Source organism: Geotrypetes seraphini, chromosome 12 (assembly GCF_902459505.1).
Source record: "Geotrypetes seraphini chromosome 12, aGeoSer1.1, whole genome shotgun sequence".
In the NCBI taxonomy this organism is placed as follows: domain Eukaryota; kingdom Metazoa; phylum Chordata; class Amphibia; order Gymnophiona; family Dermophiidae; genus Geotrypetes; species Geotrypetes seraphini.
The window spans coordinates 67647269-67675121 of record NC_047095.1 but is presented as its reverse complement, the minus strand read 5'-3'; the positions used below and the strand labels follow the sequence as shown (position 1 = coordinate 67675121).

Genomic DNA, 27853 nt, shown 5'->3' with positions numbered 1-27853 from the left:
GGACCATATTGTAAAATATAGACAGCAGATATAAATTCAGACACATTTTGATCACTAAATTTAAAATAAAATCATTTTTCCTACCTTGCCTGGTGATTTCATGAGTCTCTGGTTGCACTTTCTTCTTCTGACTGTGCATCCAATCTTTCTTTCAGCCTGTATGCTTCCTCTTCTCCACACCTCATTCCCTCCCCAACTTTTTCTTCCTCTCTCCCTGACCATTTCTTTCTTTCTCTCTTCATGCCCCCTTTCTTTTTTTCTGTTTCTCTTCTTTCCTTCTGTCTCTCTGCCTGCCCCCTTTCTTTCTTTCTCCCTGCCCTTCCCCAAACCACTGCCGCTGCCATCGGGGAACAGGACCCAAATGCCACCAATGGATAACAGGCCCCGACGCCGACGCCGCCCCACGCTGTCTCTGCTTCGGGCCGATCAATCTTCCTCTCCCCGACATCAATTCTGCTGTCGGAGAGGAAGTTCCGCCCAGCCAGTGATTGGCTGGCCCGAACTTCCTCTCCGACGGCAGAATTGACGTCGGGGAGAGGAAGATTGATCGGCCCGATAGATCGACTCACTTTGCCTTGGCGAGCTACCGGTCGATCGCGATCGACCTATTGGGCACCCCTGTTCTAGACGTATTTTTAAAAATTGGGCATTTTCCCACTGCCGACTTTGAGCGTCTAGCCCATACGTCCGAATCGGACTTAGACGTTTGTTTTGATTATGCCCCTCCACTTGCGTTAATCCTTGGTGGGGGGGGGGGGTTGTTTCCCTCTGAACATTCTGCGCAGATTAACACCAGCACTAGCATCAAGTTCCGGGCACCGGCCCACGAGGAACATGGGAGGGATTATTCATCTGGAGAGGGAGGCTGGCTCTTCTAAACACTGTAACCAGGGGCAGTGCCAGCATTCGACCGAAGCAATTCGCCTGCTGACACGATCCCCTCACCCTCTTCCCGCCCACCATCACCATCAAGCGGAGAAGCCAGTGCTCTGGAAGCAGTTCTTGCTCCCCTTCCTTGTTTGTGCCTTGTGTAGTCATGTCCAGCCACAGGGTGTTTAAGAGCTCTGAAATGTGGGCCCATAGATCCTCCCCCTTCTTTTCCCCGGTCATCGCACAGATTCTGAGAATTAAATAAGCGCAATTGCCCGGCAGCCCCGATATCGTTACTGTGCACATTTTCTTGTGTTTTGCTTCCTAGCATTATAGGTGAATTAAAAAAGCCAAATAAAAGGAATGAATAAATACTTAAATACTTCCCACCTCCAGAGCACCTCTTTTCCTAGCCACTCCCAACTCTCTGCATGCCATCCTTTTACTCCCACCATCTCTCTTCATCTCTCTTAACCTTGCAAGCCTGTTTCTCTTCCCCTCCTGTCCTCCGTACTGTTCTCTGCCTCTACTCAGCTCCTGCAAGGTTTACATTTGATTCCTTTGATCACCCACATTTCATTAAAAAAAACAAAACACGTTGACTCCCTCCTTTCCCCCTTCCTATGGTGTGCAGTATTCTTTGTTCTTCTTATGTTCTTAACATAAGAACATAATAAGCGCCATCTCCGGATCAGACCCTCGGTCCATCAAGTCCGGCGATCCGCACACGCGGAGGCCCTGCCAGGTATACACCTGGCTTATTTTATAGTCCTGTTATCGATAGCATGGGCCCATTCATACCACATTAACACAGAACACTCATTAACATCATCACACCATCAATATAAGAAATTATAAGACAACGGAGAAAAATAAACCTCAAGTGTGAGAGGCCGGGACTACACAAGTACCCGAGTCTACTCACATCATCACTGGTTTATAAAAAAACTCCGTGTACATTTAAATCAATACTTTTTCAATCACACTCAATAATTTCTTAGGAGTTTTCAAAGAATTTTTTCAAAAGTGTTTCAGAGTAATGTGTAAAGACATATTCATGGCATGAACCAGATCCCAGGCTAATCATAAACAGTACGAGGGCTACAGCTCAACTAAACAGGTGTGTGCAATTGTTGAGGCATGGAATTATGGAACACAAGAGTGAGAACAAGCAACAACTCATCTGGAAAAACGGAGTATATCAAAACGATTCTCAGTCCTTCATCCCGACAGAAAAGTCCTTCTGTTTCGCCTAAAAGGCTACTTCAGGGGGGAAATCCAATGTCCAAAAAATCCTGCTTCTTCCAACGCCACCGATATAATGCTGGCTCCTCTCAAGAGTACTATCTTGAGAGGAGCCAGCATTATATCGGTGGCGTTGGAAGAAGCAGGATTTTTTGGACATTGGATTTCCCCCCTGAAGTAGCCTTTTAGGCGAAACAGAAGGACTTTTCTGTCGGGATGAAGGACTGAGAATCGCTTTGATATACTCCGTTTTTCCAGATGAGTTGTTGCTTGTTCTCACTCTTGTGTTCCATAATTCCATGCCTCAACAATTGCACACACCTGTTTAGTTGAGCTGTAGCCCTCGTACTGTTTATGATTAGCCTGGGATCTGGTTCATGCCATGAATATGTCTTTACACATTACTCTGAAACACTTTTGAAAAAATTCTTTGAAAACTCCTAAGAAATTATTGAGTGTGATTGAAAAAGTATTGATTTAAATGTACACGGAGTTTTTTTATAAACCAGTGATGATGTGAGTAGACTCGGGTACTTGTGTAGTCCCGGCCTCTCACACTTGAGGTTTATTTTTCTCCGTTGTCTTATAATTTCTTATATTGATGGTGTGATGATGTTAATGAGTGTTCTGTGTTAATGTGGTATGAATGGGCCCATGCTATCGATAACAGTGTTATCAATACGTTTTTTTGTTATATAGTTTGATTTATACGATTGAATTCCCACATATATTTGGTTATTTTATAGTCCACCATATCCTTATATGCCTCTCTTAAGGAGATATGCATCTAGTTTGCTCTTGAAGCCTAGGACGGTCGATTCCGCAATAATCTCCTCTGGGAGGGCATTCCAGGTGTCAACCACTCTCTGAGTGAAGCAGAACTTCCTGACATTAGTCCTGAACCTGTCCCCCCTTAGCTTCATTACATGTCCTCTAGTCCGTGTCAAATTGGACAATGTAAATAATCTTCTCTGCTCTATTTTGTCGATTCCTTTCAGTATTTTGAAGGTCTCGATCATATCCCCACGCAGTCTCCTTTTCTCAAGGGAGAATAATCCTAGTGTTATAAGTCTGTCCTCGTATTCCAGTTTCTCCATACCCTTCACTAGTTTAGTTTCTCGTCTCTGCACCCTCTCCAGCAGTTTTATATCCTTCTTTAGGTAGGGAGACCAATGTTGGACGCAGTATTCCAAGTGTGGTCTGACCATTGCCCTATAAAGCGGCATTATAACTTTCTCCGATCTACTCGAGATTCCTTTCTTTATCATGCCCAACATTCTATTTCAATGATATTGATCTTTCTTATTCCCACTCTCCCGGAAGGCTAACGCAAAGGCCACTAGCACGGGCTGAGCTGTGTGTGTGTGGGAGAAGGGGGGGGGGGGGTTATTAGTGTATAGGGGATGCTTTGAATTTGAAAAGATATAATATTCTCTGCTGCTCCCCTTTCCCAAGCCCCTCCTTTTCTTCTTTCCCTCTCCTCTCATTCACTCTCTCATTTATTTATTTACTCAAGTTTCTGTACCATTCTCCTAGGGGAGCTCAGAATGGTTTATGTGAATTTATTCAGGTACTCAAGCATTTTTCCCTGTCTGTCCTGGTGGGCTCACAAACTATCTAATGTACCTGGGGCAATGGGGGGATTAAGTGAATTGCACTGAGATTTGGGACCTGATCCCTCATGCATCTGATGCTAAAGATACTCTTGCTGTGAGATGTTACATTTTTAACATTTTCTCGTGTGTTTACACTGTGGCAGTGATTGAGTCTCTACAAACCCTGTGGATTGTTCTGTGGGCAGATGAGTCTTTTGTGGGCTGGGTTTAAGGAACTGCTGACTCCTATATGGTGGGTTTCAGGGAGTTGCTCTACAGATAACAACATCTTCGCTTGGTTAGCAGACGCTGCATCATGTGAGCAGGAATGTGCTGGCAGGCAGGGTTTTCGAATGTTTTAGTCACCAGTAAAGTGCAGGTCTCTCCCTTCTGAATTGTTAACACTGTTGGCTGTAATAGGAACATAAGAATAGCTGTACTGGGTCAGACTAATGGTCTGTCAAGCCCAGTAGCCCGTTACTAGTACCTGGCCAAAACCCAAAGAGTAGCAACATTCCAGCATCTCAAAGAATGGCAAGATTCCTGAACCCTAATGAGAGCAACATTCCATTCAGAATCCTAAAGAGTTACAAAAGATTCCGGAACCCTAAAGAGTAGCAACATTCCATTCAGAATCCTAAAGAGTAACAAAAGATTCCGGAACCCCAAAGAGTAGCAACATTCCATTCAGAATCCTAAAGAGTAACAAAAGATTCTGGAACCCTAAAGAGTAGCAACATTCCATTCAGAATCTTAAAGAGTAACAAAAGATTCCGGAACCCCAAAGAGTAGCAACATTCCATTCAGAATCTTAAAGAGTAACAAAAGATTCCGGAACCCCAAAGAGTAGCAACATTCCATTCAGAATCTTAAAGAGTAACAAAAGATTCTGGAACCCCAAAGAGTAGCAACATTCCATTCAGAATCTTAAAGAGTAACAAAAGATTCCGGAACCCCAAAGAGTAGCAACATTCCATTCAGAATCTTAAAGAGTAACAAAAGATTCCGGAACCCCAAAGAGTAGCAACATTCCTTGCTACCAATCCAGGGCAAGCAGTGGCTTCCCTCATGTCTTTCTCAATAACAGACTATGGACTTTTCCTCCAGGAATTTGTCCAAACCTTTCTTAAAATCAGACATAACAGTGAGGAATTTTCTTTAGGAAAGCAAAGAAAGGGATTCCCACTGGCCAAACTCTAGGGCCCTACATCTTAAACATTTTTTCTATAGTCAGACAATGGGGAAAAAAAAACCAACTTCAGTGCACCAGGCCCTCTGAGGGGACAACAGGACTAAGGATGTTGTCTGGATTTCCTCTTCATCCAGAAAACTAAAGTATGAATCAGATTGCCTGACGTGATCTCCATTTCTCAGTCACAAGGAGACCAGATGCTTTAAGATCTTGGATACTCGGTGAGTCGAGTGGGGTACTCTTCTGCATGAACCTATATTGTGGGATTTCTAGGTGTTCTTTTTGGTGCAGTCAGCGAGTCCCTTGCCTACTGTGCCCGCGATCGGAGTTCAAATCCCACATTTGGCTATCCATCCAGTTGTGCTAAGTAAATGCGTATCTGGCCTTAGCTAAGGGGTAAAGATGACTAGGGGAAAGCAACAGGAAACCATCCATGCGTGCAGGAGAATCCTCCAGAATCTTTCCAGGCTGTGATCTCTTTTATGTGAGCAGCAATTAAAACCCCCAAAAAGATTTTTATGACTGAGCTAGAGGGAGCTCATAGGTTTTGCTCCCTACTTTCCTCTGGTCTGTCTGAATTTCGACGTTGCAGACTGCTTTAATTTCCATTTTGCGGGTGCTCGAGGCTGCCGTGGACAAAGTCCGTCCAGGTTTGTAGACCGTGGCAGAGCACCTGAGAAGCATGTACAAGTCTATAATTAACCGCTTCTCCCTGACCAATAGCAGGGCCAGCTTTTTGGGCTTTCTTTGCAAATCCAAGAGGAAGGAGAAGGGGAATTGGAGACACTTAAAAATAACCTTGTGGAAAAGACCGCAGACAGCAGATGATAATATAACCCCATGCAAACGCTGCTCTGCTTGGGAGCGTCCTTTGGTGATGAGAGCACCGGGGATCGAGGCTGGTCACAGACTGTGTTTAGCTTAAGCTGTTGCTAGGTATTGAAGACAGGCCACTGGGAGAAGCCTTCACATCAGGCTGTAATTCCTTAGCACTGAATTTGCTGGAGAAGGAGCAGCTCACGCTTTTATTCCTAAATTGTCTTTTTTCTCTTTGCATTTTACATTTTTTTATAATTGTAAAATCAGGCCATTTTAGAAGCTGAAGGTACATCTAACCAAAGCTCCTTTCAAAGATTGATTGGTTGTGAGCAGAATTCTCTCTATATGACTTCATGTGAGTCAGCCTTTAGTAACATTTAACAGGTTGAAAAGGTGACGGCGAAAGCTAGAAGGATGCTAGGATGGATAGGGAGAGGTCTGGCCAGTAGGAAAAAGGAGGTATTGATGCCCCTGTATAAGACTTTGGTGAGACCTCATTTAGAATATTGTGTACAATTATGGATTCCAAACCTTCAAAAAGATATAAAAAGGATGGAGTCAGTCCAGAGGAAGGCTACTGAAATGGTGTGTAGTCTTCGTCATAAGGTGTATGGGGACAGACAAAGATCTCACTCTGTATACTTTGGAGGAAAGGCGGGAGAGGGGAGATATAATAGAGATGTTTAAATACCTACGTAATGTAAATGTGCATGAGTCGAGTCTCTTTCATTTGAAAGGAAACTCTGCAATGAGAGGGCATAGGATGAAGTTAAGAGGTGGTAGGCTCCGGAGTAATCTGAGGAAATACTTTTTTACGGAAAGGGTGGTAGATGCGTGGAACAGTCTCCCGGAAGAGGTAGTGAAGACAGAGACTGTCTCAATTCAAAAGAGCCTGGGATAGACACGTGGGATCTCTCAGAGAGAGAAAGAGATAATGGTTACTGCGGATGGGCAGACTGGATGGGCCATTTGGCCTTTATCTGCCATCATGTTCCTGTGTAACACTGTATATATTTGTCAAACTACCAATGTTAACAGTTTTCAAAATATAGTTCTTATTTAGAAGATGAAAGATTTTAGGTTCTTCCTTTTCCAATAGTCATAAACTTTTTCCAAATTTATAGTAATTCCAGTGGCCAAATGTAGTTTTCCCCCTCCCCCTGCCCCCCAGGTCTATCCATCTCCCACTGCAATTATAACAGTCTCTCTCCCTTTCCCACTCCTGCTGGTTCCAACATCTCTTCTTCCTCTCCCTCTCACCCCCCTCTCCTGTGGTTACTCCTTTCTCCACTCCTGCTGGCTCTAGCATTTCTTCTTCCCACAGAAGACAAACGCAAATAGGGATGGAAGTGTGGCAGACCCTGAACGATTTTTAGTGGATTGAGATGGCTAGACTAAAGGTAGACAAAGCGATGGGGCCGGATGGTGTACATCCAAGGGCATTGAAGGTTACCAGATATCCAGATTTGCCCAGACATGTCCTCAGTAGAGGGGGGGGGGGGGTCAGTAGAGTGGGCAGACCTGATGGGCTATGTCCCTTATCTGCCTTCATCTTCTATGTTTCTATGTCCTCCTTTTAGAGGGCATGTCCGGGCAGCTTTACAAAACCCAGCACTTTATCCAGGTTTTGAAAAGCTTCCAGCTAGGACCACCAGCGCATGCGCAGATGCCGCCCCGACAAGTGAACAGATTGAGGGGGTGGAATGTGGTATGTCCGGATTGTAGTTCTGTAAAATCTTGTAACCCTAAGCTTAGGGAAGCTGTTTGACTATACAGTGGTACCTCGGTTTACGAGTGCACCGGTTTGCGAGTGTTTTGCAAGACGAGCAAAACATTCGCAAAATCAGCGCCTCGGAAACCGAACGCGCCTCGATTTGTGAGCGCCCCCCCGCGAACCGGCACCCCCCCTCCCGCGATCCGGCACCCCCCCCCCTGCTGCCATCGGGCACCCCCCCCCCCGCCGTGATCGGGCACCCTCCCGCCGCGACCTGAAGTCCCCCAGAGCCCTCTTCTTACTTTAATGTAGCACCGGCATGTCGGCCTCCTCTTCTGTGCTGGCCTTGAGCATGTGCGCATGCTCTAGGCCTGCGAGTTCACGTTCTAGCACAATATATATATATTTTGAATTCATAGTCTGCCTAACCATGTCATCCACGATCCCCTCCTCTCCCTTATTGATCCAACATACTTGTCCCAAGCGGCCTTGAATGCCGATGCACTCTTTGTCTCTACCACCTCCACCAGGAGGCCGTTCCACGCATGCACACCTCGTTGTGTGAAAAAGGCCCTGTGCCGGCACCGAAAAGGCTGCACGGTTTTGGGAAAAGGTATCGCTGAAAGCTCTGGCCTGAAGAAGGGAGGGGGCATGCATTACCACAAATGTTTCTGCCCCAGGGCCTCACAATTTGTGTTCTAGCACAATTTAGGAAGAATGTCGCATGGAACATATCTAGAGTTAAATGCCTTTCTCACACTTTCTCGCATTAATTTACCGCTGGGATAATAGTTGGAAGTGATTAGACATCTTTGTGTTGGGTGCATTGTTACCTTTGTTTTCTTGTTGAATCTGTAATCCAGAGAGAAGAGCTAAACTGGCTCTGGGGAATCTGCATTTTTAGGGTGTTTACAGGATTGCGCAGGCTGGCAAGTCATAAGCATCTCAGGGCTGCTTGGTACATTTTTCTACAGGAAAAGCGAAACCGGCATGTCTTGGCAGTTTTAACTTCTGGAATTTTCCACAAATCTCTCCTAGTTTCACTGAACAAAGAATTGCTTGGTATGCATAGGAAGGCAAGGGTGGTGTCTCTTCAACCAGTGATAAAGGTCTTTATTAAGCAAATAATAGGCCCAACAAGGATCCCTGTTTCGGCGTATGAAGACTCCTTCCTCAGGGGACAGCATACTGTGTTGGGACTATTATTTGCTTAATAAAGACCTTTATCACTGGTTGAAAAGACACCACCTTTGCCTTTCTTTGTTTGACTGTCCTTTTTCGAAGGCGAGGTGCTCTTCTGTTGGCCTACTTGGAATGCATAGGAACATCTGATAGTGTTTCTATGGCATTTTTGACTTTGCCAGGTACTTCCAACTGGACCAGCTGTTGTTGGAAATGGGATACTGGGCTAGATGAACCCATGGGCTGAGCATCTCGTGTTCTTCTTAAGTCTTGCCCAATGGGAAAGTCTGATTTCTGGATTCTACGAATGCCCTAGTGAGAGCTCCCCTCAGTGTGGCTGACCTGGCAATCCTCAAAATGGACTCGGGCATCATTTTTTTTAGAAATAGGTGGTCGTATGGCCACCAGAATTCAGAAGCAGTAGGGTAGACATCAGTTGCATAAAGGCAGTCAGAAAAATTGATCTGGCCATTGGTCCATATCAAGAGGTGATAGCTAAGAATTGGCAGGCTGTTAATTTCATCGCTTGCAAGGCTGGCCCAAGATGTCCAGTGCCCTAGGCAAACCTTAGGCATGCTCAGTTATGCCTACTGTTCACCTGGCGTAAATAATTTAACCTAAATATTGGCATGCCAGTTCAGGTTTACCCTAGTATGTTTTAATGGCATCTTGTTGCCCATTGTAACACTGGCATTTGGGGCACAGCATGAGTCTACCTAACTAGAGGCACCATTACAGAGTTGCCCCCTTAATACATTCACTGTCCTTAAGCACAAGCTGTACTTTGTAAGGCAGCTTCAGAAGTGTTAGCGTGAATGTACATCGTCTGCTAGTTGAGGAAACATCAATCTACAAACTCTGAAGGACAGTCCTGCCCTTTACAGCCACACTGACCTCCAGTCCTACCAGGGACCTCCAATCCCATCATCTCTTCCCTGACAAACCTTCTAATCCCTCCCCTCTGGATTTATGAGCTGAATTAATTCCCACTTCTTTCACCTTCAGTTTGATCCTCCAGTCCTGCTGACCTCACAATAGTGAGAAGGTAAAAGTGTGGAGTCCATTGTCTGTGAGCACAGGTTCACAGGCTACCACCTCTCATGTGGAGGCCTGCAGTGGTGTTCGAATGGGGCGATGTGGACCGACTTAGTCCCTTCACTTACTACCTTTCTAATGACACTGAAGCCAGATCTACAAGGAGCAGATAGGGAGATCGATTTTTCACTCTGTCAAAAATGACAAAGACTAGGGGGACACTCGATGAAGTTACAAGGAAATACTTTTAAAACCAATAGGAGGAAATATTTTTTTTCTCTCGGAGAATAGTTAAGCTCTGGAACGCGTTGCCAGAGGATGTGATAAGAGCGGATAGCGTAGCTGATTTTAAGAAAGGTTTGGACAAGTTCCTGGAGGAAAAGTCCATAGTCTGTTATTGAGAAAGACATGGGGGAAGCCACTGCTTGCCCTGGATCGGCAGCATGGAATGTTGCTACTATTTGGGGTTCCGGAATCTTTTGTTACTCTTTAGGATTCTGAATGGAATATTGCTACTCCTTGGGTTTTGGCCACCGTGCGAATGAGCTACTGGGCTCGATGGACCCAGTAAGGCTATTCTTATGTTCTTATGAGAGTGAAAGTCAAAGGTTTGAGCCAGAAGGATTGTGGGAATCAAATCAAAGGTGTGCTTGAGGTTGGGGGGTGTGAAGGATGGGAAAGTGGAGGTCTGGGAAGGGTGTATTTGAAAGTGTTGGAGTAGAGAGAAATTGGAGGTCTGGGGGAGGGGGAGAGGGAGAGGGAGGGCAGCCTGGTACAAAGAAGTGCCTCAGACAAGAAAAGCCTAACTCCATCCCTGGAAAAGGCTGCAGTCTGTCCTACTGCTCCTGTGTATCTCATAACTCACAGACTTTCTGCTAGGGTCACTGAGCACCAGTGTTTACATCCGTTGAGCAGAATTTCAACCAGGAAACATTCATTCCGTTTATGAGAATGCTGAGAATATTTGCTGACCTTCCCACGGGAAAGCCAAGCCCTTTCTGCTAGTCTCTGTATAACCCCCTCCCCCCCCCTCCCAGGCTAGAGGGTCCACTGACTGTCAGGGCCGAGTCCTGACTCACGTGGCCTCTCAGGCTCGAGAAGGTTCTCCAGCGTAGGGGAACAGCTTCACTCTGATTTCAGCAAAGTCTTTCAGCCCAGTCCTGCTGTTCCAGGAATATATCTCTACCGTGAAACTTCTACACTAACGATTCAACACGAATCTCCATGTGACCTCCATCAGTAGCAGTCTCGACAGATGCTGGGCCTCTGAGCCACGTCTTCATCCTCCCTGGGATTTGGGCTCTCGGTTCTTGGAGGCTCCCTGCTCAAGAAACTGGGACTGTTCTCCCTTGAGAAGAGGAGGCTGCGAGGGGACATGATCGAGACGTTCAAAATACTGAAAGGCATCGATAAAATAGAGCAGGAAATTAAATTATTTACCGTATTTGCCAGTGTATAAGACGACTGGGCGTATAAGACGACCCCCCCAACTTTTACAGTTAAAATATAGAGTTTGTTATATACTCGCCATATAAGACTACCCCTTCTTCCGCACACCTTCTGCACAACAAATAAAACTTAAAAGAACATCAGAATTTATTTCAACAATTTTAATTAATTCACTAAAGCTGAATAGAACAATAAACCCATGGGAGCTGCCATGCTATTTGTTTTCTAAACTGTTAACCAAACTGAAACTGTCAATGATAGAAGGAAGATAACACATAGAGGGAGAGAGCAAGTGCCGGGCAAGTCCCTAGCAAGTTTGCTGGCATGACAGTTTCCCTTTAAAAGCCTTCAAAAGCCTCCTGTTCGCCCCCGCAACTTCCTTAAGGGCTAGACTCCACACACGGCCGCATGTGCGAGAGACGTAGTAAAGAGAAAAGGGGTGGGGCCAGAGCGCCGCTGCTTCCCGCTGCGCAGGATGAAGGAGCTGGCACCCTTGTCACACTGATGTCCCGCCATGGCCCCGCTGATGTCCCGGCAGGTTTACTAGTACCGTAAGTACCGTAAGGAAGTAAGGAAGGAGATGTTAGGGCATGTAAAGTAAGGGCATGTAAACAGTACCCGGCGTATAAGACGACCCCCGACTTTGGGGAGGATTTTAAGGTACTGAAAAGTCGTCTTATACGCCGGCAAATACGGTACATTGTCCAACGTGACACGGACAAGAGGACGTGGTTTGAAGCTAAGGGGGGACAAGTCCAGGACAAATGTCAGGAAGTTCTGCTTCACGCAGCGAGTGGTGGACACCTGGAATGCTCTCCCAGAGGAGGTTATTAAGGAATCCACTGTTCTAGGATTCAAAGGCAAATTAGATGCACATCTCCTTACGAGAGGCATAGAGGGATATGGGTGACTAAAACTACATCAGGTGTATACCTGACTGGGCCTCCGCGTGTGCGGATCGCCGGACTCGATGGACCGTGGGTCTGATCCGGAGATGGCAGTTCTTATGTTCTTATATGTTGCTTCCAGTGTTGCCTTGAAATGAGCACTGGTTAAGAAGGCCTCTCCTTCCACCCCTTCAGTCACTTAAGGAGCAATTTTATAATGGCACATAATAATAATAATAACTTTATTCTTTTATAGCGCCATAACCAAAAGTTCTAGGCGGTTTACACTAAAAAGAGCTGGACAATCGGCGAAATACAATAATACAGTAAAAAATACAAATATGTGTGCTAAGCTGTTATTATAGAGCACTAGCTTAACCCGGAACCGGTGCAACGTACGTTTCGACACCCTCGGTGAGACCAGCACCTGGTGTAACTAAATGCAACCGGAATGCTCGTTAACTTAATAAGCTACGAGTGTAACTAGGAGCCGTGTCTACAGTTATTAGATGTCCGGATCTCCCCGGACATGTCCTCCTTTTGAGGACATGTCCTGGGGTCCAGACGGCTTTTCAGAACCCGGCACTTTGCCCAAGTTTTGAAAAGCCCCCTTTAAATTGCGTCGGGCGGGAGGAAATCCATGCATGTGTGGATGCCACGCGATGACGTCACGCAGCATCCACGCATGCACGGATTTTCTCCTGCAACTGGGGCGTGGCTAGGGCAGGACTGTGGTGTAATGGGGCAGGGATGGGTGGAACTGGGTGGGCCTGGAGCTGAGTTTAGGGGTCCGGATTTTACTATAATAAAATCTAGCAACCCTAGCCATGCCCATGTATAGACCCCATTGCCCTTAATACTTTAGCATGTACATGTGCCCCTATAGAATAGCACGTATAAAGTCGCCCTGTTGGCAGTTGGTTGAACTATTGGACCCTCTCAAATTATTCACCACATCTGTCACCTCCCTCTTCTATGTTTGAAGCTGTAGATTAAGGAGTGAAGAGCTTATGTGTACGACAGAAGAGCGGGACTTGGGTGGGATTGAATGTGATGATCTTAAGGTGGCCAAACAGCTTAAAAAGGTGACAGTGAAAGCTAGAAGGATGCTAGGATGGATAGGGAGAGGTATGGCCAGTAGGAAAAAGGAGGTATTGATGCCCCTGTATAAGGCTCTAGTGAGACCTCATTTAGAATATTGTGTACAATTCTGGAGGCCTCACCTTCAAAAAGATATAAAAAAGATGGAGTCTGTCCAGAGGAAGGCTACTAAAATGGTGCGTGGTCTTCATCATAAGGCGTATGGGGACAAGATCTCAATCTGTATACTTTAGAGCAGGGTTGCCCAAGTCCGGTCCTCGAGATCTACTGGCATGCCAGGTTTTCTGGATATCCACAATGAATAGGCATGAGAGAGATTTACCTGCACTGCCTTCTTGGTATGCAAATCTCTCTCATGCATGTTCATTATGGATATCCAGAAAACCTGGCATGCCAGTAGATCTCGAGGACCGGACTTGGGCAGCCCTGCTTTAGAGGAAAGGTGGGAGAGGGGAGATATGATAGAGACGTTTAAATACCTACGTGAGTCGAGTCTCTTTCATTTGAAAGAAAACTCTGCGATGAGAAGGCATAGGATGAAGTTAAGAGGTGATAGGCTCTGGAGTAATCTGAGGAAATACTTTTTTATGGAAAGGGTGGTAGATGCCTGGTATAGTCTCCAAGAAGAGGTGGTGGAGACAGAGACTGTCTCAATTGAAAAGGGCCTGGGATAGGCAGGTGGGATCTCTCAGAGAGAGAAAGAGATAACGGTTACTGCGGATGGGCCATTTGGCCTTTATCTGCCATCATGTTTCTATGTTTCTTAATAACCTGGGTTATTAAGATAAGTGCCTGACACTACAAAGCTATATTTTTGGACAGTATTATATTTCCAAGCTGGTTTTCCTGATGCTCATTTCTTATGAGAGATTTTGAGAATTAATCATTATCTTATATTGATATACATAAGAATTATAAAAAATTCATTCACATAAAAATTATAAAATATTATTTAAATAATTTATATACAGGGGTTTTTGACCTGTGATGAAAACCAACCCCAATTGGTTACGATCTATTTGATTGCAGTCCAGGGGTTTTTTGAGGTCTTTTCTCCTCTGTTTTAAATGCACATTATATGCAACAATTAGTGTTCCACATTATTTGTTAATCTTAGGATTTTTTTGGACACTTGATTACGTTTCCACTTTTTTCTTCAGTTGATACTGCTTTAATCATCTTGTCATCACTCTCTTCTTTCTAGCCAGCATCTGTCCTCTCTCTGTCTTCCATGCAGCATCAGCCCCTTCCATCCACTGTCTGCCCTCTCTCTCCCTCTTCCATCCACTGTCTGCCCTCCCTCTCTCTCTCTCTTTGCTCCTTCCATCCACTGTCTGCCCTCTCTCTCTGCCCCTTCCATCCAGTCCGCCCTCTCCCCGTTCCATATGGCATCTTCCATTTTTCTATGCTCCTTCCATAAACTGTCTATCCTGTGCCTCTTCTCTCCTTTGTACGTGATTGATTTCTTCTCTGCCACCTCTCCATTTTTCTCTCTCTGTCACCACCCCCTCCCCTATGCTCTGACATCTCTCTTTTCTCCTTTCTTTCCTTCCCAACCCACGGTCTAGCATCTTCCCTTCCCTGATTCCCTAGTATCTCTCTCCTTTCATTTTCTTCCATTTTTCCTCCCGCTCCATGCTCTGGCATCTCCTCCTTCCTTTCTCCCTTCCTTTTCCCTTGGTCTGGCATACCTTCCTCCTTCCCTCCATGCCCTGGCATCTCGTACTCCTTCTCTTCCCTCCATGCCCTGGCATCTCTTCCATTCCCTCCCTCATCTTCCTTCTCCCTCTCTTTCTCCATCCAGTTGAGTGCAACAATTCTCTCCCCCTCTGCTCCCTTTCCTCCTTCTGTCAGCCAAGGCCTAGTGTCATGAACTTCTTCGGGCAGCAGCAGCATTCACAATTTCACTGCTGTTGTCGGCTTCAGGCCTTCTTCTCTATCAGGTCCTGCCTTCATGGACACAGGGAGTAGGCAGGACCTGGCAGAGAGGAAGGCCTGAAGCCAGCAACAGCAGCGAATTGTAAACGCTGTTGCTGCCCGAAGAAAGTAATGGCGCCAAGCCTTGGAGCACCCGGGGCAGACCGCTTCTCTCCCCCCCCCCCCCTGCCGAACCCCTGCTGACCCTTCTATCTTAATCTCCCATGCGAACCCCACTGACTCTTCCACTGTGAGACAACCGACCAACAAACCTCCCTCCAGCAGTGGCACTCTAAACAGGCTGCTTCGCGGGTTTCTTCTGCTGGTGATTCCCTCTGCTGTGTCATTGACAGTGGCACAGCAGAGGGAATCACCGGCAGGAGAAAGCCGCGAAGCAGTTTGTTTAGAGTGTTGCGGCTGCCGATGCTGCTGTCGGTCGGTCATTTCGCGGTGGGAGGGTCGGCTGGGTTAGCATGGGAGGGAGAGATAGGAGGGTCGGGAGGCCCGGGGCAACGATGCTGCTGCTAGCGAATCCAGCAAAGGTGAGGCCCTAAAGCACCACACCGACGGGCCCCCCCCTGACCATTTCAGGCCCTAGGCCCATACCTACTTGGCCTACCCTTCAATCCGGCCCTGCCCAAACCCCTCTTTGTTCTGTTTGTTTTAATTAGATTATAAGCTCTTTTGAGAAGGTATTGTCTCTTGCATGTTTAACGTAGAAATGATAAGTAGTAGCAGTGGTAGTTTGTAGGTGCCACCTGCAGGCATAAGGGCTATTGGTATGGCGTACAGTTGGGTCCAGTAAGTTTTAGGTAGGTTTTGAAAGGCTCACTATACAATATAAGGGGGTTATGGCGAGATGTGCACTTGGGACCTTTAGGTGACATTCACTGCAGCACCCCCTCTAAGGTGCGCCATTGCTCTGCTGGGATGTCTGTGTGGCTGACCCCTCCTACATCCCAATGGTGATCTGTGCATTTTTCTTTTGGATGTGTTTGTTTTCAAAAATGGTCAAAAAAGATAGACGCACCTCTAGAAATGATCATTTGTGTGTGTGTGTGTGGGGGGTAATGGACCTTTTGTAGTTTCAAAAATGACCATTTTTCTCTACCCGTTTTTTGGGCGAACTTCTGAAACATCTAAATTTAGATTTAGACATCCATATTGAAAATGCCCTTCTACACCTGGCAATTTTAGTAAAAATTTGGTTTACAGTATTTTCATTGGATTAATTATTAAAAAATGAAAACTAGCAAAGTAATTATTCCCCAGGAAAGAAGAATATAAAAGTTTTAAACTAAATAATGTCCTAGATGGGGTGGGGGGGAATCACAGTTTTCTCAAAAGGAAGCAGCTCTTTTTCACTCTGTACCTGTGTTTTGTCTCGGCAGGCCTACCTCAGAGCTATAGATGTGAAGATCCTGCATCAACTGGTGACCATCAATGAAGGCATCGAGGCAGTGAAATGGCTTCTCGAGGAGAAAGGAACTCTGACCAGTCGCTGCAGTAGCCTGACCAGCAGCCAGTATAGCCTGATCGAAAGTCAGGAGACTTCCAGGCGAGGGAGCTGGAATAGTTTTCAGGATCCCAACGACAAACTGGACAGCATCTCTATTGGGAGCTACTTGGACACTCTTGCCGACGAAATGGATGAATACTGCCAGAGCACTTCTGAGTCGATAATGGCTGCTTCTACTCATCAGGGCCTTTCTGCGGCCAAAGCTGAGCAAGACAGAGCAGCCTTCTCTAGGTCAATCACTCCGTTCTCCAAGATGGAGCAAGGAAAAGGCAAAGTGCCTGAGGACTACCTTCGAGCAGAGTCCAGCTTGACCATGCCCATTGTAGACCAGGAAGCCGCAGAGAGCACCAGAGTCATCGAGCAGCAGCGCCCAGAGCCATCTCCTGTGGCTAACGGTTTCTTGGGCAAGCAAACACCAGAAGACAAATTGTCCACAGTGGAAAAGCAGAATGAGGACAGCCATAAAGTGGCTTCGCACAAGAGCAGCAAAGTGGAGTCCGACCAATATAAACTGAATAACCAAATTCATCTGGAATATGATACCCATTGGCGCTGGGTTCAGTCTCAGGATGATGTGACTTTCTTGTAACTGTTGACCAGGTGTCCCTGCACTGGCTTATTCTTGGGTGTGACCTGAGTGATGCTGTATCAAACCCTCCGTGCAGTGTTTGAAGTCCATCTTTGCTGCTTGTGTGCTTGTAAGATTGCAGCTCTCTCAAGTTGGTTACAGTGAACGTACTTACAGTTGATGAAGAGCGCCAAACAGGCTTATTTTGTTAGCCAAATGGAATTGGGCAAATACGAGTAATATACATTTTTAGCACTTTTATACAAATTGATGCCGAATGCAGAAGGTAGTGCAATGGGCTGAAAACCAGGTAAACCAGAGTTCAAATCCCACTGTTGCTCCTTGTGATCTTGGGCAAGTCATTCAACCCTCCATGGTAAACCTAGTGCGCCTGGGTAGATGTGTGGAATAGTCTCCCAGTAAAGGTGGTGGAAGACACTGTCTGAATTCAAGAAAGCATGGGACAGGCACATGGGGATCTCTTAGGGAGAGGAGGAGATAGTGGATGCTGCCGATGGGCACCGAAGATGGGCCATTTGGCCTTTATCTGCCATCATGTTTCTATAACCATAAAGCTCTATGACCTCACAATGCAAGTGTTAAGAGCCTTAGCCTATAGGAAGAGGAGATGCAAATGTTAAGAGCCTTAGCCAATAGGGAGAGGAGGAGATAGTGGATGCTGCGGATGGGCCATTTGGCCTTTATCTGCCATCATGTTTCTATAACCATAAAGCTCTATGACCTCACAATGCAAGTGTTAAGAGCCTTAGCCTATAGGAAGAGGAGATGCAAATGTGAAGAGCCTTAGCCAATAGGGAGAGGAGGAGATAGTGGATGCTGTGGATGGGCCATTTGGCCTTTATCTGCCATCATGTTTCTATAACCATAAAACTCTATGACCTCACAATGCAAGTGTTAAGAGCCTTAGCCTATAGGAAGAGGAGATGCAAATGTTAAGAGCTTTAGCCAATAGGGAGAGGAGGAGATAGTGGATGCTGCGGATGGGCCATTTGGCCTTTATCTGCCATCATGCTTCTATGAATGTTACTGACTTGTGCTACTACTGAAAAAGGCTTAAACCAATTCCAAAATTCTTTCCCCTTTTCAATTATTGTACTTTGAAACATGCATCAGCCACTTTGTGAATGGGAAATCTTTTCAGTGGCTTTGGTGGTTGATATATGTGATGTATGCCACATAGGAGAAAGAATGGAACAAGGGCTGGTAAAGAGAGATACCTAGAGCGAAACTAGCTTCTTCTCTTTCAGACAGAGTCACACATGACACTTGGATTGGAATTAAGCCAAAGAGTGACGAAGGGACTTGTTTAAGGTCACATAGAGAGTCAGTAGCACGACAGGATTTGAACTCCGGACAGTTCAGGCACTCTCCTAATTCACCTGCATTTTTCTAACTATGGTACCAGTATTGGAGATAATGTGTTTATGTATCTCACCTGCTGTTGCTAAGAAATATGCCACTTGGAGAAGATTGCCAAAATCTTCTCACCTCATGCTATCCGTTTCTGTCCTGGTGGCAATGTATTTGGGAACAATAGCAATCAGGAATCTTTGCGAAGGACCTTCCTCTTAAGACAGAAATCTGTCCTAGCACTAATTCCTAAAGGAAAGTGGAGTGGAGTGTGGCAAACTGCAAAGGAATCAGATGCAGGATGGCTTTCCATTATGCTTGCTAAATATTAATATATTTGTAGACTAACTCTGCTTATGTGCACCCTTTGTATATGGGTGATGAGGAAAATAATATATTTTGAAGACTGTATTTTTTGCTTATTGACTTGGGAGTGCCAGTGTTTGGAATTTAATATATATATTTATACAAAAGAAATGTGTGTGTATATATATATATTGTCATCTTGTTTTTGCTTGTAGGGATACATATCACCTTTCCAGAAGTACTGCAGCTGCTTGTAATACTTTTAGGCCCCAGTGGGGGCACTAGACATTGTCTTTCCTATCTGATAGGGGGCAGCACTGACAGTGGACACGCCCCCTCCTCATGATTTTTCCATGGCAGCTTCCTCAGTGCAGTGTTCCTTCTTCCGTTTAATTGATGGCTCATTTGCCCCTCACTAAATTTCCTGGACTTGTAGGTGACTCCTCATCTGCTTTCCATATCGCTCTTCATTTTAATAGACATGGAGTTCAATTTTGCACAGACCCCCACGTTCTATATATGGCACTGTGATTTCAGCACCGAAAATTGAGCACGGATTTGATGTGCATGTATTCTAAGTAGCTTACAAGCTATTAACTAGCAATTAATTGATAGCAACAATCCAGCTATTGCAGTTAATTGACAATGATTGAGATTTGGGCATGCTATTCTGTTACTGCAGATATCTGTATACCCTAGCGTGCAACTCAAAAGAGGGTGTGGCCAGGGGAAGGGTTCTTCCGGAGTCTGTCATAGGGGAAAACACCCTCCAGGGATTCAAGGCAAAGCTAGATAAGTTCCTGCTGAATACGGACGTAAGCAGGTAAGGCTAGTCTCAGTTGGGCGCTGGTCTTTGACCAGAGGGCCACCACGTGAGCGGACTGCTGGGCATGATGTACCACTCGTCTGACCCAGCAGCGGCAATACTTATGTTCTTAGGAGTGTTCTGAAAAGTTGTGCATGGGGTTATGGCAGGGGTGGGCAACTCCAGTCCTCGAGGGCCGTAATCCAGTCGGGTTTTCAGGATTTCCCCAGTGAATATGCATGAGATCTATTTGCATGCACTGCTTTCAATGCATATTTATTGGGGAAATCCTGAAAACCCGACTGGATTCTGGCCCTCCGGGGACCCACCCCTGGGGTATGGAATAGCTCCATTTCCATGCACAAATGCTAGATTTCAGCTGGCATAAATACTGGCTCCCAACTTTTGATGTAGGAGTCACTTCTAAGCATTTTTCGAGGGATGAACACAGAGGATTTAGAATCAGAAAATAATATTAAATATTGAACTAAGGCCAGTACTGGGCAGTCTGTGTCTGCATATGCAGTTTGGTGGAGGATGGGCTGGGGAGGGCTTCAATGGCTGGGAGGGTGTAGATGGGCTGGAGTAAGTGTTAACTGAGATTTCGGCAGTTGGAACCCAAGCAGAGCTTTTGAATCTTGCCCAGAAATAGCTAAGAAGAAAAAATAAAAAAATTTAAATTGAATCAGGTTGGGCAGACTGGATGGACCATTTGGGTCTTTATCTGCCGTCATCTACTATGTTATGTTACTATGTTTGGTGTTCCGTCCAGAGCACTGTTTAAAGACTAGTGTTCTGCACTGATTTTTCTGCATCATTTATAGAATTTCTCTTGGAATGTAGAAATATCCAGGTTAGGACATTCTTTTCTGAGATGCATGTGCATTTCCGGCATGTATACAACGTGCAATTAAACTCTGTAATTTGTTGCTGGAGACTGTGGTGAAATCAGTTAGCTTAGCAGGGTTTAAAAAAAGGCTTGGATAACTTCCTAAAAGAGAAGCCAATAGGCCATTATTGAGATGGCTTGGAGAAATCCACTGCTTTTTCCTAGGATAAGCAGCATAGAATCTGTTTTACTACTTGGGATCTAGCTAGGGACTTGGGACCTGGGTTGGCCACTGTTGCAAACAGGATACTGGGCTTGATGGACCTTCTGTCTGTCCCAGTACATCAGTTCTTATGTTCTTATGTGCATTGAGGGCAGCCAATTAACAAATATAGACGAATAAAAGGTCAATAGAAAAAGTCATCAGCTTACTTGGTATTTCGAACCATTCATGTGTTAGAGTTGGCATTTACATATGTATGTCAGCAATTTTGTAAACCTACATACGTGAATGCTGCTAAGCTACAGTCTTCAGGAGTTATCAATTTGGAGGATGAAATAAACAATGAGGGATTAGAGAATATCTCCCTTAATCCTTCCTGTCCAGGGCTGGCAGAAACAAACACTTCTGAGAAATCTAGATGTGCCAGAGAGCATCCCACTTTGTACACATGCATTTTCTTTGTGAAATTTTGACCTGCTTAGGCCACGCCCCCAATACACCCCCCCTTGTTGCAATTTCTACCTATTCTGTGTACGGCAACTAAAATTGTATATAAAAATTTGGCTGCATATCTAAATTGCCTCTTAATTGTTCAATGAGGCAATCAACGCTGATAATTAGCCTCTAAAATGCACTTATTAATTACCGGTAGAATTTATGCACACAATGTTCTAAGTGCATTCTGTAAAGTAGTGCGCGCAAATTAATGCGTGGATCTGTAAAAAAAGGGCATGGGTGGGCCATGGGCGTTCCTATAAATTACACGCACTTTTAATAGAATATGCCTGATCTCCGCAGAATTTAGGCGTGGGCATTTACTCCAGCTTTTAGTTGTCATAAACGGTTGTACCTACGTGTTAGTCGTGGTGCTGGCTGCTACGCGTCTTCTGCAAAATGCGCCTACCTTTTAAGCACGGTTTATAGAATAAGGCTACGTGATATTTTTAGGCGCCATATATATATAGAATCTTGCGCATTGTGGACACCCACGTGTAATGAGCCCTTTCTATCGTCCAATAAGAAATATGATCTCGCACAAACTTACCGATTGCAACGCCAGCGTGCATGCCCCTTCAATGGAGACTCTTACTAAAAAGATGGCAGCGCATGCGTATTTGTTTGATTCCATGCGAGTGTCTGGCGTTGCTTCCAAATTATTTATCACTCCCCAAAATGATTTTTTTGTTTATTTTACGTTATTTGTAAGGAACAATCGTCGTTCTAACATTTGACATTCTGAATATTTATTAAATCGGTGAAACTCCATAAAATACACGGCAGCATGCATGCCACATTGTCACAAGTAAACGTCACCCAGGCTACCAACAACTGCTAATGGTTGTAAAAATTTAAAAAGAGACCCAACGTGTATTGTAAACGTTGGAATCTAATGAATATTTCAACGATTCTGCCTTTTTATCCCATGCCCTTTCTGTCATCACCATTTACACGTGCAAATGCCGGATTTTTCCTTGTGCAAATCAGGAATAAATCTAAAATAAGGGCCAAAACCATATCTCCCCGTTTCCACGTTGCTCATCTCGCTCCTATCATTAATGCGACTTTGAATTGCTTCCGAGGCAGGAATCTGAATCTCAGGGCTTTGTGTTATTGGTCTCTGTGGTACCATATGGCAGAGTTCAGATAGTTAACCCGACAAGGAGCAGCAGGCTATAAGACTGACATTCTGGGCAGGGGTGTAGCTCCTTTCCAATTATGTTTTAAACAGCTTTTATGATGTTCAGAGTTTTCCAAAGAAACAAAAAAACAACGTGGAGAAATAATGTTTCTGAGATGGACTTTATTAATATTAAAATAATATTAAAACTTGGCCTGTAACCCTGATATCTGGCCGAAGGCCCACACCAAATCCAGCGCTGCATCCAAATGTACCTGCACCTGGTCAAGGTACAAGAGGATATCGTCCGCAAAAAGTCTGATTTAGCATTCGAACACCCCCCCCAACTACTATACCCTGAACATCACCCGTCTGTCGGATTGTGATGGCTAGGGGCTCCTTAGCGAGTAGAAATAGCAACGGTGAGAGAGGGCATCCCTGCCAAGTGCCCCATTCGAGTTGAAAACTGTCCGTCAGAGTGCCATTGACCAGTCGGGCTCGGGAATACGGGTTTGTTGACCTCTTCTGGTTGCATTGATCTTCATGTATGTGTTCTCTGTATCATTTTCAATAAAAAGACATTTTTTTAAAAAAAACCCTCAAACTTGGCAAACCACATAAAAACCTCTAGGACGCAGTCCGCTGAAAAGCTTTGGACCCTGGACCCAACACGGTCCAGTTTTCTGACTGGCATTTTTATCCAGGTATCTTTACCATAGGACTTCCTAGGGACCCCTGAAGAAGACATTCTGTCGAAACACAGACCGTGTTGGGTCCAGGGTCCAAAGCTTTTCAGCGGACTGCGTCCTAAAGGTTTTTCTGTGGTTTGCTGAGTTTTAATATTATTTTAATATTAATAAAGTCCATCTCAGGAACATCATTTCTCCACATTGGTTTTAGTTTCGTCTTGGATTTGTGGAGATCATTGGGTCAATTCTCTTGTTTTCGTTCAGAGTTTTACAACATGACAGCCAAGAAATAAAGTACATTTATAATGAAGCAATAAAGAATCTGTAATAATGTATGGCTGTGGCATTGCAGTTGCTGTATCCCATATGGTATATTTGTAGGAACATTAAACATAATCGTATATTTGAATGAGTCAGCTAGTCAGGTATTTGGAGAAAAGATAGGTGTTTAGCTGTTTTCTAAAATGTCTGTAAGAAACAGCTGAGCAGCAATGATCGAAATTCTTTTTCATGAGAAGCTGCCTGAGATGCGAAAGAGTGATTTAGGAATTTCTTGCTTTTGCAACCTTTTACAGAAGGGAAATTGAACAGAGCATGAGTTTTTCTGCATTTGTGCGTAGCTATGGAAAAACAGCCAGATAAGTAGGAGCTGCACCATATAAAACCTTGTAACAAAAACAGTCCAACTTGAATATGATAAGCCTTTTTTTGACTTTAAAAATTAATATTGTGTATTTCCTGATGTTACAAGGGATACCCGGAAAAGGAGGAAAGTGTTTCTTCTTCGGAAACTTGGAGCATTATCCTTCAGAGTTCCCTTGTAAATGTTAAGTAAATACCAGTTAGTGCATTGCTTTCTTCCAACCAACCCATAAGTATTCTGTCAATGCAGTGACGTTTCGTTACCCTCCAACTGCTTCTGCAATTGGTCAAGATGAAGTTGTTCTCCAAATAATGAGTCTCCTTGACTCAGGCTAGATAGTTTTGCTTGTACTTAGTATATTCTGGTCGTAAGCAATCTTGTTTCTGTAACTTTGAGCCCCACTTTTGTGGATTTGGGTGAAAAAGTGAAAAATTATCTTATCTAAAGGTATTTTTCTTTTTCTGTTATAAAAGCCCTGAGGTTGTGGGTTCAAACTCACACTGCTCCTTGTGACCTTGGGCAAGTCACTTAATCCCCCCCCCCCATTGCCCCAGCTACATTAGAGAGATTGTGAGCCCACCAGGGAAAAATGCTTGAGTACCTGAATAAATTCATATAAAATGTTCTGGGCTCCCCTGGGAGAACCGTATAGAAAATTGAATGAATAAATAGTGTGAAAAGTTTCAGCCTCTGGTAACCAGAGCTGGTATTGTGACATCACAATGCCTCATTCCACCAATAAGAGCCAACCTCATCAGTGATGTCACAATGGCTTGATTGTCCTATACTTGGCCCATTTTTAGTACATTTTGATTTCTAGAGTGGTGCAGTGGTTAAAGCTACAGCCTCAGCACCCTGAGGTTGTGGGTTAAGAACATAAGCAGTGCCTCCGCCGGGTCAGACCATAGGTCCATCCTGCCCAGCAGTCCGCTCCCGCGGCGGCCCAAACAGGTCACGACCTGTCTGAATCACCAGAAGGGGCCCCCTTGCCACCTTGGTTTCCCATTGAGTCCTATCTTCCCATCGAAGTCCTAACCCTCCGGTCTTGCACATGCACGACCTGGTTGGGTTTCTATACCTGTGTTACATCCCAGCACCTCTCTCAGTATCCCACGATCCCTTTATCCCTCAGGAATCCATCCAATCCCTGTTTGAACCCACGCTGCTCCTTGTGACCTTGGGTAAGTCACTTAGTCCCCCCATTGCCCCAGGTACATGAGATAGATTGTGTGTGAGTCCACCAGGACAGACAGGGAAAACTGCTTGAGTACCTGATTAAATGCATGTAGACCGTTCTGAGTTCCCTTGGGAGAATGGTATAGAAAACTGAGTAAATAAATACATTTAAAGGATTACTAACAAGGTGTGAGCTAAATCCCAAAGCTCCTTGTTTTCTGGATCCATATGATGTCGATCTCTCTGTTGTAGTCTCATAGGCCGCACCCTTGAGTACACACCCAGACTATAAATGGAGCCCATCGCTTAATCTATTCATGACATGCAGAAAATGTAGACACAGCACATTCAGAAATACAGTTAACCCTTTCAGGACCATAAGGATCGTAGGCCAATTTTTGTGGTTTTGACGACATTTTTATGGTAAAAAGTGCTTGCAGATGCCAAAAAATTGATTTTTTTTGTGAAATATCATTATTTTTTTTAAAAAAATCAAACTTCTGGCTTATGGACAGTGTGGCAAGTGAATCTTCTCGTCAATCTGGCAACGACGCTAATGAATGAATGTCGGAACCAGTTTGTTTACATAAAGGCAGTATCATATGGAATCCGTACATATGAAATTTAGAACTGTAGACTATCCCAATCAAAATTTATAGGATTTTAAAGTTATGGGACAAATATGTCCCTTGGTCCTGAAAGGGTTAAGGGTTAAAAATAGCAGCAGGCTCCAGTGGTTCTGACTTGCAAGCCTCAAGCAGCCTTTACTTCCTCAGTAAACAAGGCCTTTTCCTTATCGAGCCAGTGTACCGTGCCCAGCTCTGAAGCCTTCTCATGAGCAAGATCTGTTCCCATGGCCTTGCGAAAGCTGGGGGATATAGAGGAGACATCCCCAAGTGCCTCTCACTGCTGCAACTGAAGAAAGACAAGGAGTCTGGTGTCTTTGGGATTAGCAGAGCTGAGTGTACTTGAGAGGGAAGCCCAGATGAAGCTAGACTGACTGGCTTCCAAAGGATGGAGTGATTTCTCTGTGGTTCACTGCCCGGCTTCAAAGCTCCACCAGCTTGCATCTTGAAATAGATAGCAGGCTGTTCTTTTTTGGTATTTCTAAACTCTGTATTTTAATAGTCAGGTCAGGATAACTTAAATTAGATGGAGCCTCTAGGTCACTTTGAGGATAATTTTCAGGACTTTGTAGAAAAAGAACTGAGACCGCTGTATAGCCTGTACTAAAAAGCATATTTGCAAATGATCTCCCATCCTTAGGATGGGGAAGGGACATTACAGCAGACATTTTGGCCCTGGAGGACAATGTGATGTAGTGGTTAGAGCAAGAGCCTCAGCACTGAGGTTGTGGGTTCAAACCCTGTGCTGCTCCCTGTGACCTGGGCAAGTCACTTAATCCTCCACTGCCCCAGATACATTAGATCAGTGTTTCTCAACCTTTTCAAGCCAAGTACCCCCTGAGTACCCCCCGCCCAAACCCCACCACTGACCTGCCCAAACTCTGCTCCTGACTCCACCCCCATAATAATAATATGAATTGTAATGGAATTTCTTCCATCCATTTTTCATATACACACTCAATATAATCTGATTAATTATTAATACATAATGGTAACCACAAAATTAAAAAAAAAACACAAAGCACACACTGTTCGCAGAGAAAATGTTAATGATCATTTATCTCTTGAGTGTTGGAGCATTTGCCACGCTGGCTCACGCTAAAACCCTCTAGCACAGCTTGATGAAAGGGGCCCTTAATGAAGCCTATTCGAAAGCATTGGGGGTATCCAGGTACCAGCAGTACCCTCAGAGCTGGTGCCTATCTACTGCAATTATTTATTTCGGATGGCACAGAGTTTGGGAATACTGTGGGAACAAAGCTATATGGCAAAGTCCTGATTTGTAGCCCTCTGGCTGCAGCGTGACATTTGATCCTCCCTCGGAAGCGATTGTGCCCCCAACGTGACCTGCTCGTTTTGAGCTGATCCGGTGCTTTGGTGCTTCCACAGTAGCCTCAGTTTGCAGGCTGGCACAATTAGGCAGGGGATTTCAACTTTTAGGGAAAGGGTATGGGGTTTGATATGCTGCTGCCTTTCTGTGGTTACAATCAAAGCAGTTCACGTAATATATACAGGGACTTATTTGGTACCTGGAGTGACTAGCCCAGGGAGCTGCAGTGAGAATCTACTACTGTTCATTATTTCTACAGCACAAGCAGACGTCCGCAGCGCTGTACAGTCATGAAGAAAACAGTCCCTGCTCGAAAGAGCTTACACTCTAAACAGACAAGACAGACAAACAGGATAGCATGGATCCAATTAAGAGGAAGGGTTAATCTTCTGGCTGGGTTGGAGGGCAGAGGGGAGTACAGGACCATCAAGCCATTGTGACATCACTGATGAGGTTGGCTCTTATTGGTGGAATGAGGCATTATGACATCACAAGCTCAGCTCTGCTTCCCAAAGACTGAAACTCTTCACATTACCACTACTACTAACAATTATTTCTATAGCGCTACCAGACGCACGCAGTGCTGTACAGAGTCACAAAGAAGACAGTCCCTGCTCCAAAGAGCTTACAATCTAAACAGACAAGACAGATAAACAGGATGTCATGGATACAGTTAAGGGAGATAGTTAATCTGCTGGCTGGGTTGGAGGGCAGAGGGGAGTGCAGGACAATGAAGCCATTGTGACATCACTGAGGAGGTTGACTCTTAAGAACATAAGAATTGCCGCTGCTGGGTCAGACCAGTGGTCCATCATGCCCAGCAGTCCGCTCATGTGGCGGCCCTCTGGTCAAAGACCAGCTTCCCTACCAGCAGGAACTTGTCTAACTTTGTCTTGAATCCCTGGAGGGTGTTTTCCCCTATAACAGCCTCCAGAAGAGCTTTCCAGTTTTCTACCACTCTCTGGGTGAAGAAGAACTTCCTTACGTTTGTACGGAATCTATCCCCTTTCATCTTTAGAGAGTGCCCTCTTGTTCTCCCTACCTTGGAGAGGATGAACAACCTGTCCTTATCTAAGTCTATTCCCTTCAGTACCTTGAATGTTTCGATCATGTCCCCTCTCAATCTCCTCTGCTCGAGGGAGAA

The 27853-nt window shown here is 44.9% G+C and overlaps 1 protein-coding gene across 3 annotated transcripts in view; it reads left to right on the top strand.

The window, feature by feature from the left end:
- Positions 1-27853, top strand: part of LURAP1 (leucine rich adaptor protein 1) — a 72024-nt gene that overhangs the window by 32716 nt on the left and 11455 nt on the right. For 2 of the 3 annotated variants that reach the window (XM_033917254.1, XM_033917255.1), the window contains exon 2: positions 16398-17125. In XM_033917254.1, the coding sequence (XP_033773145.1) occupies positions 16398-17114 (717 nt within the window). In that variant the 3' untranslated portion in view covers positions 17115-17125. Of the gene's footprint in view, positions 1-16397; positions 17610-27853 lie in introns of those variants that run through there. The other variant, XM_033917253.1, reaches the window with a different exon arrangement.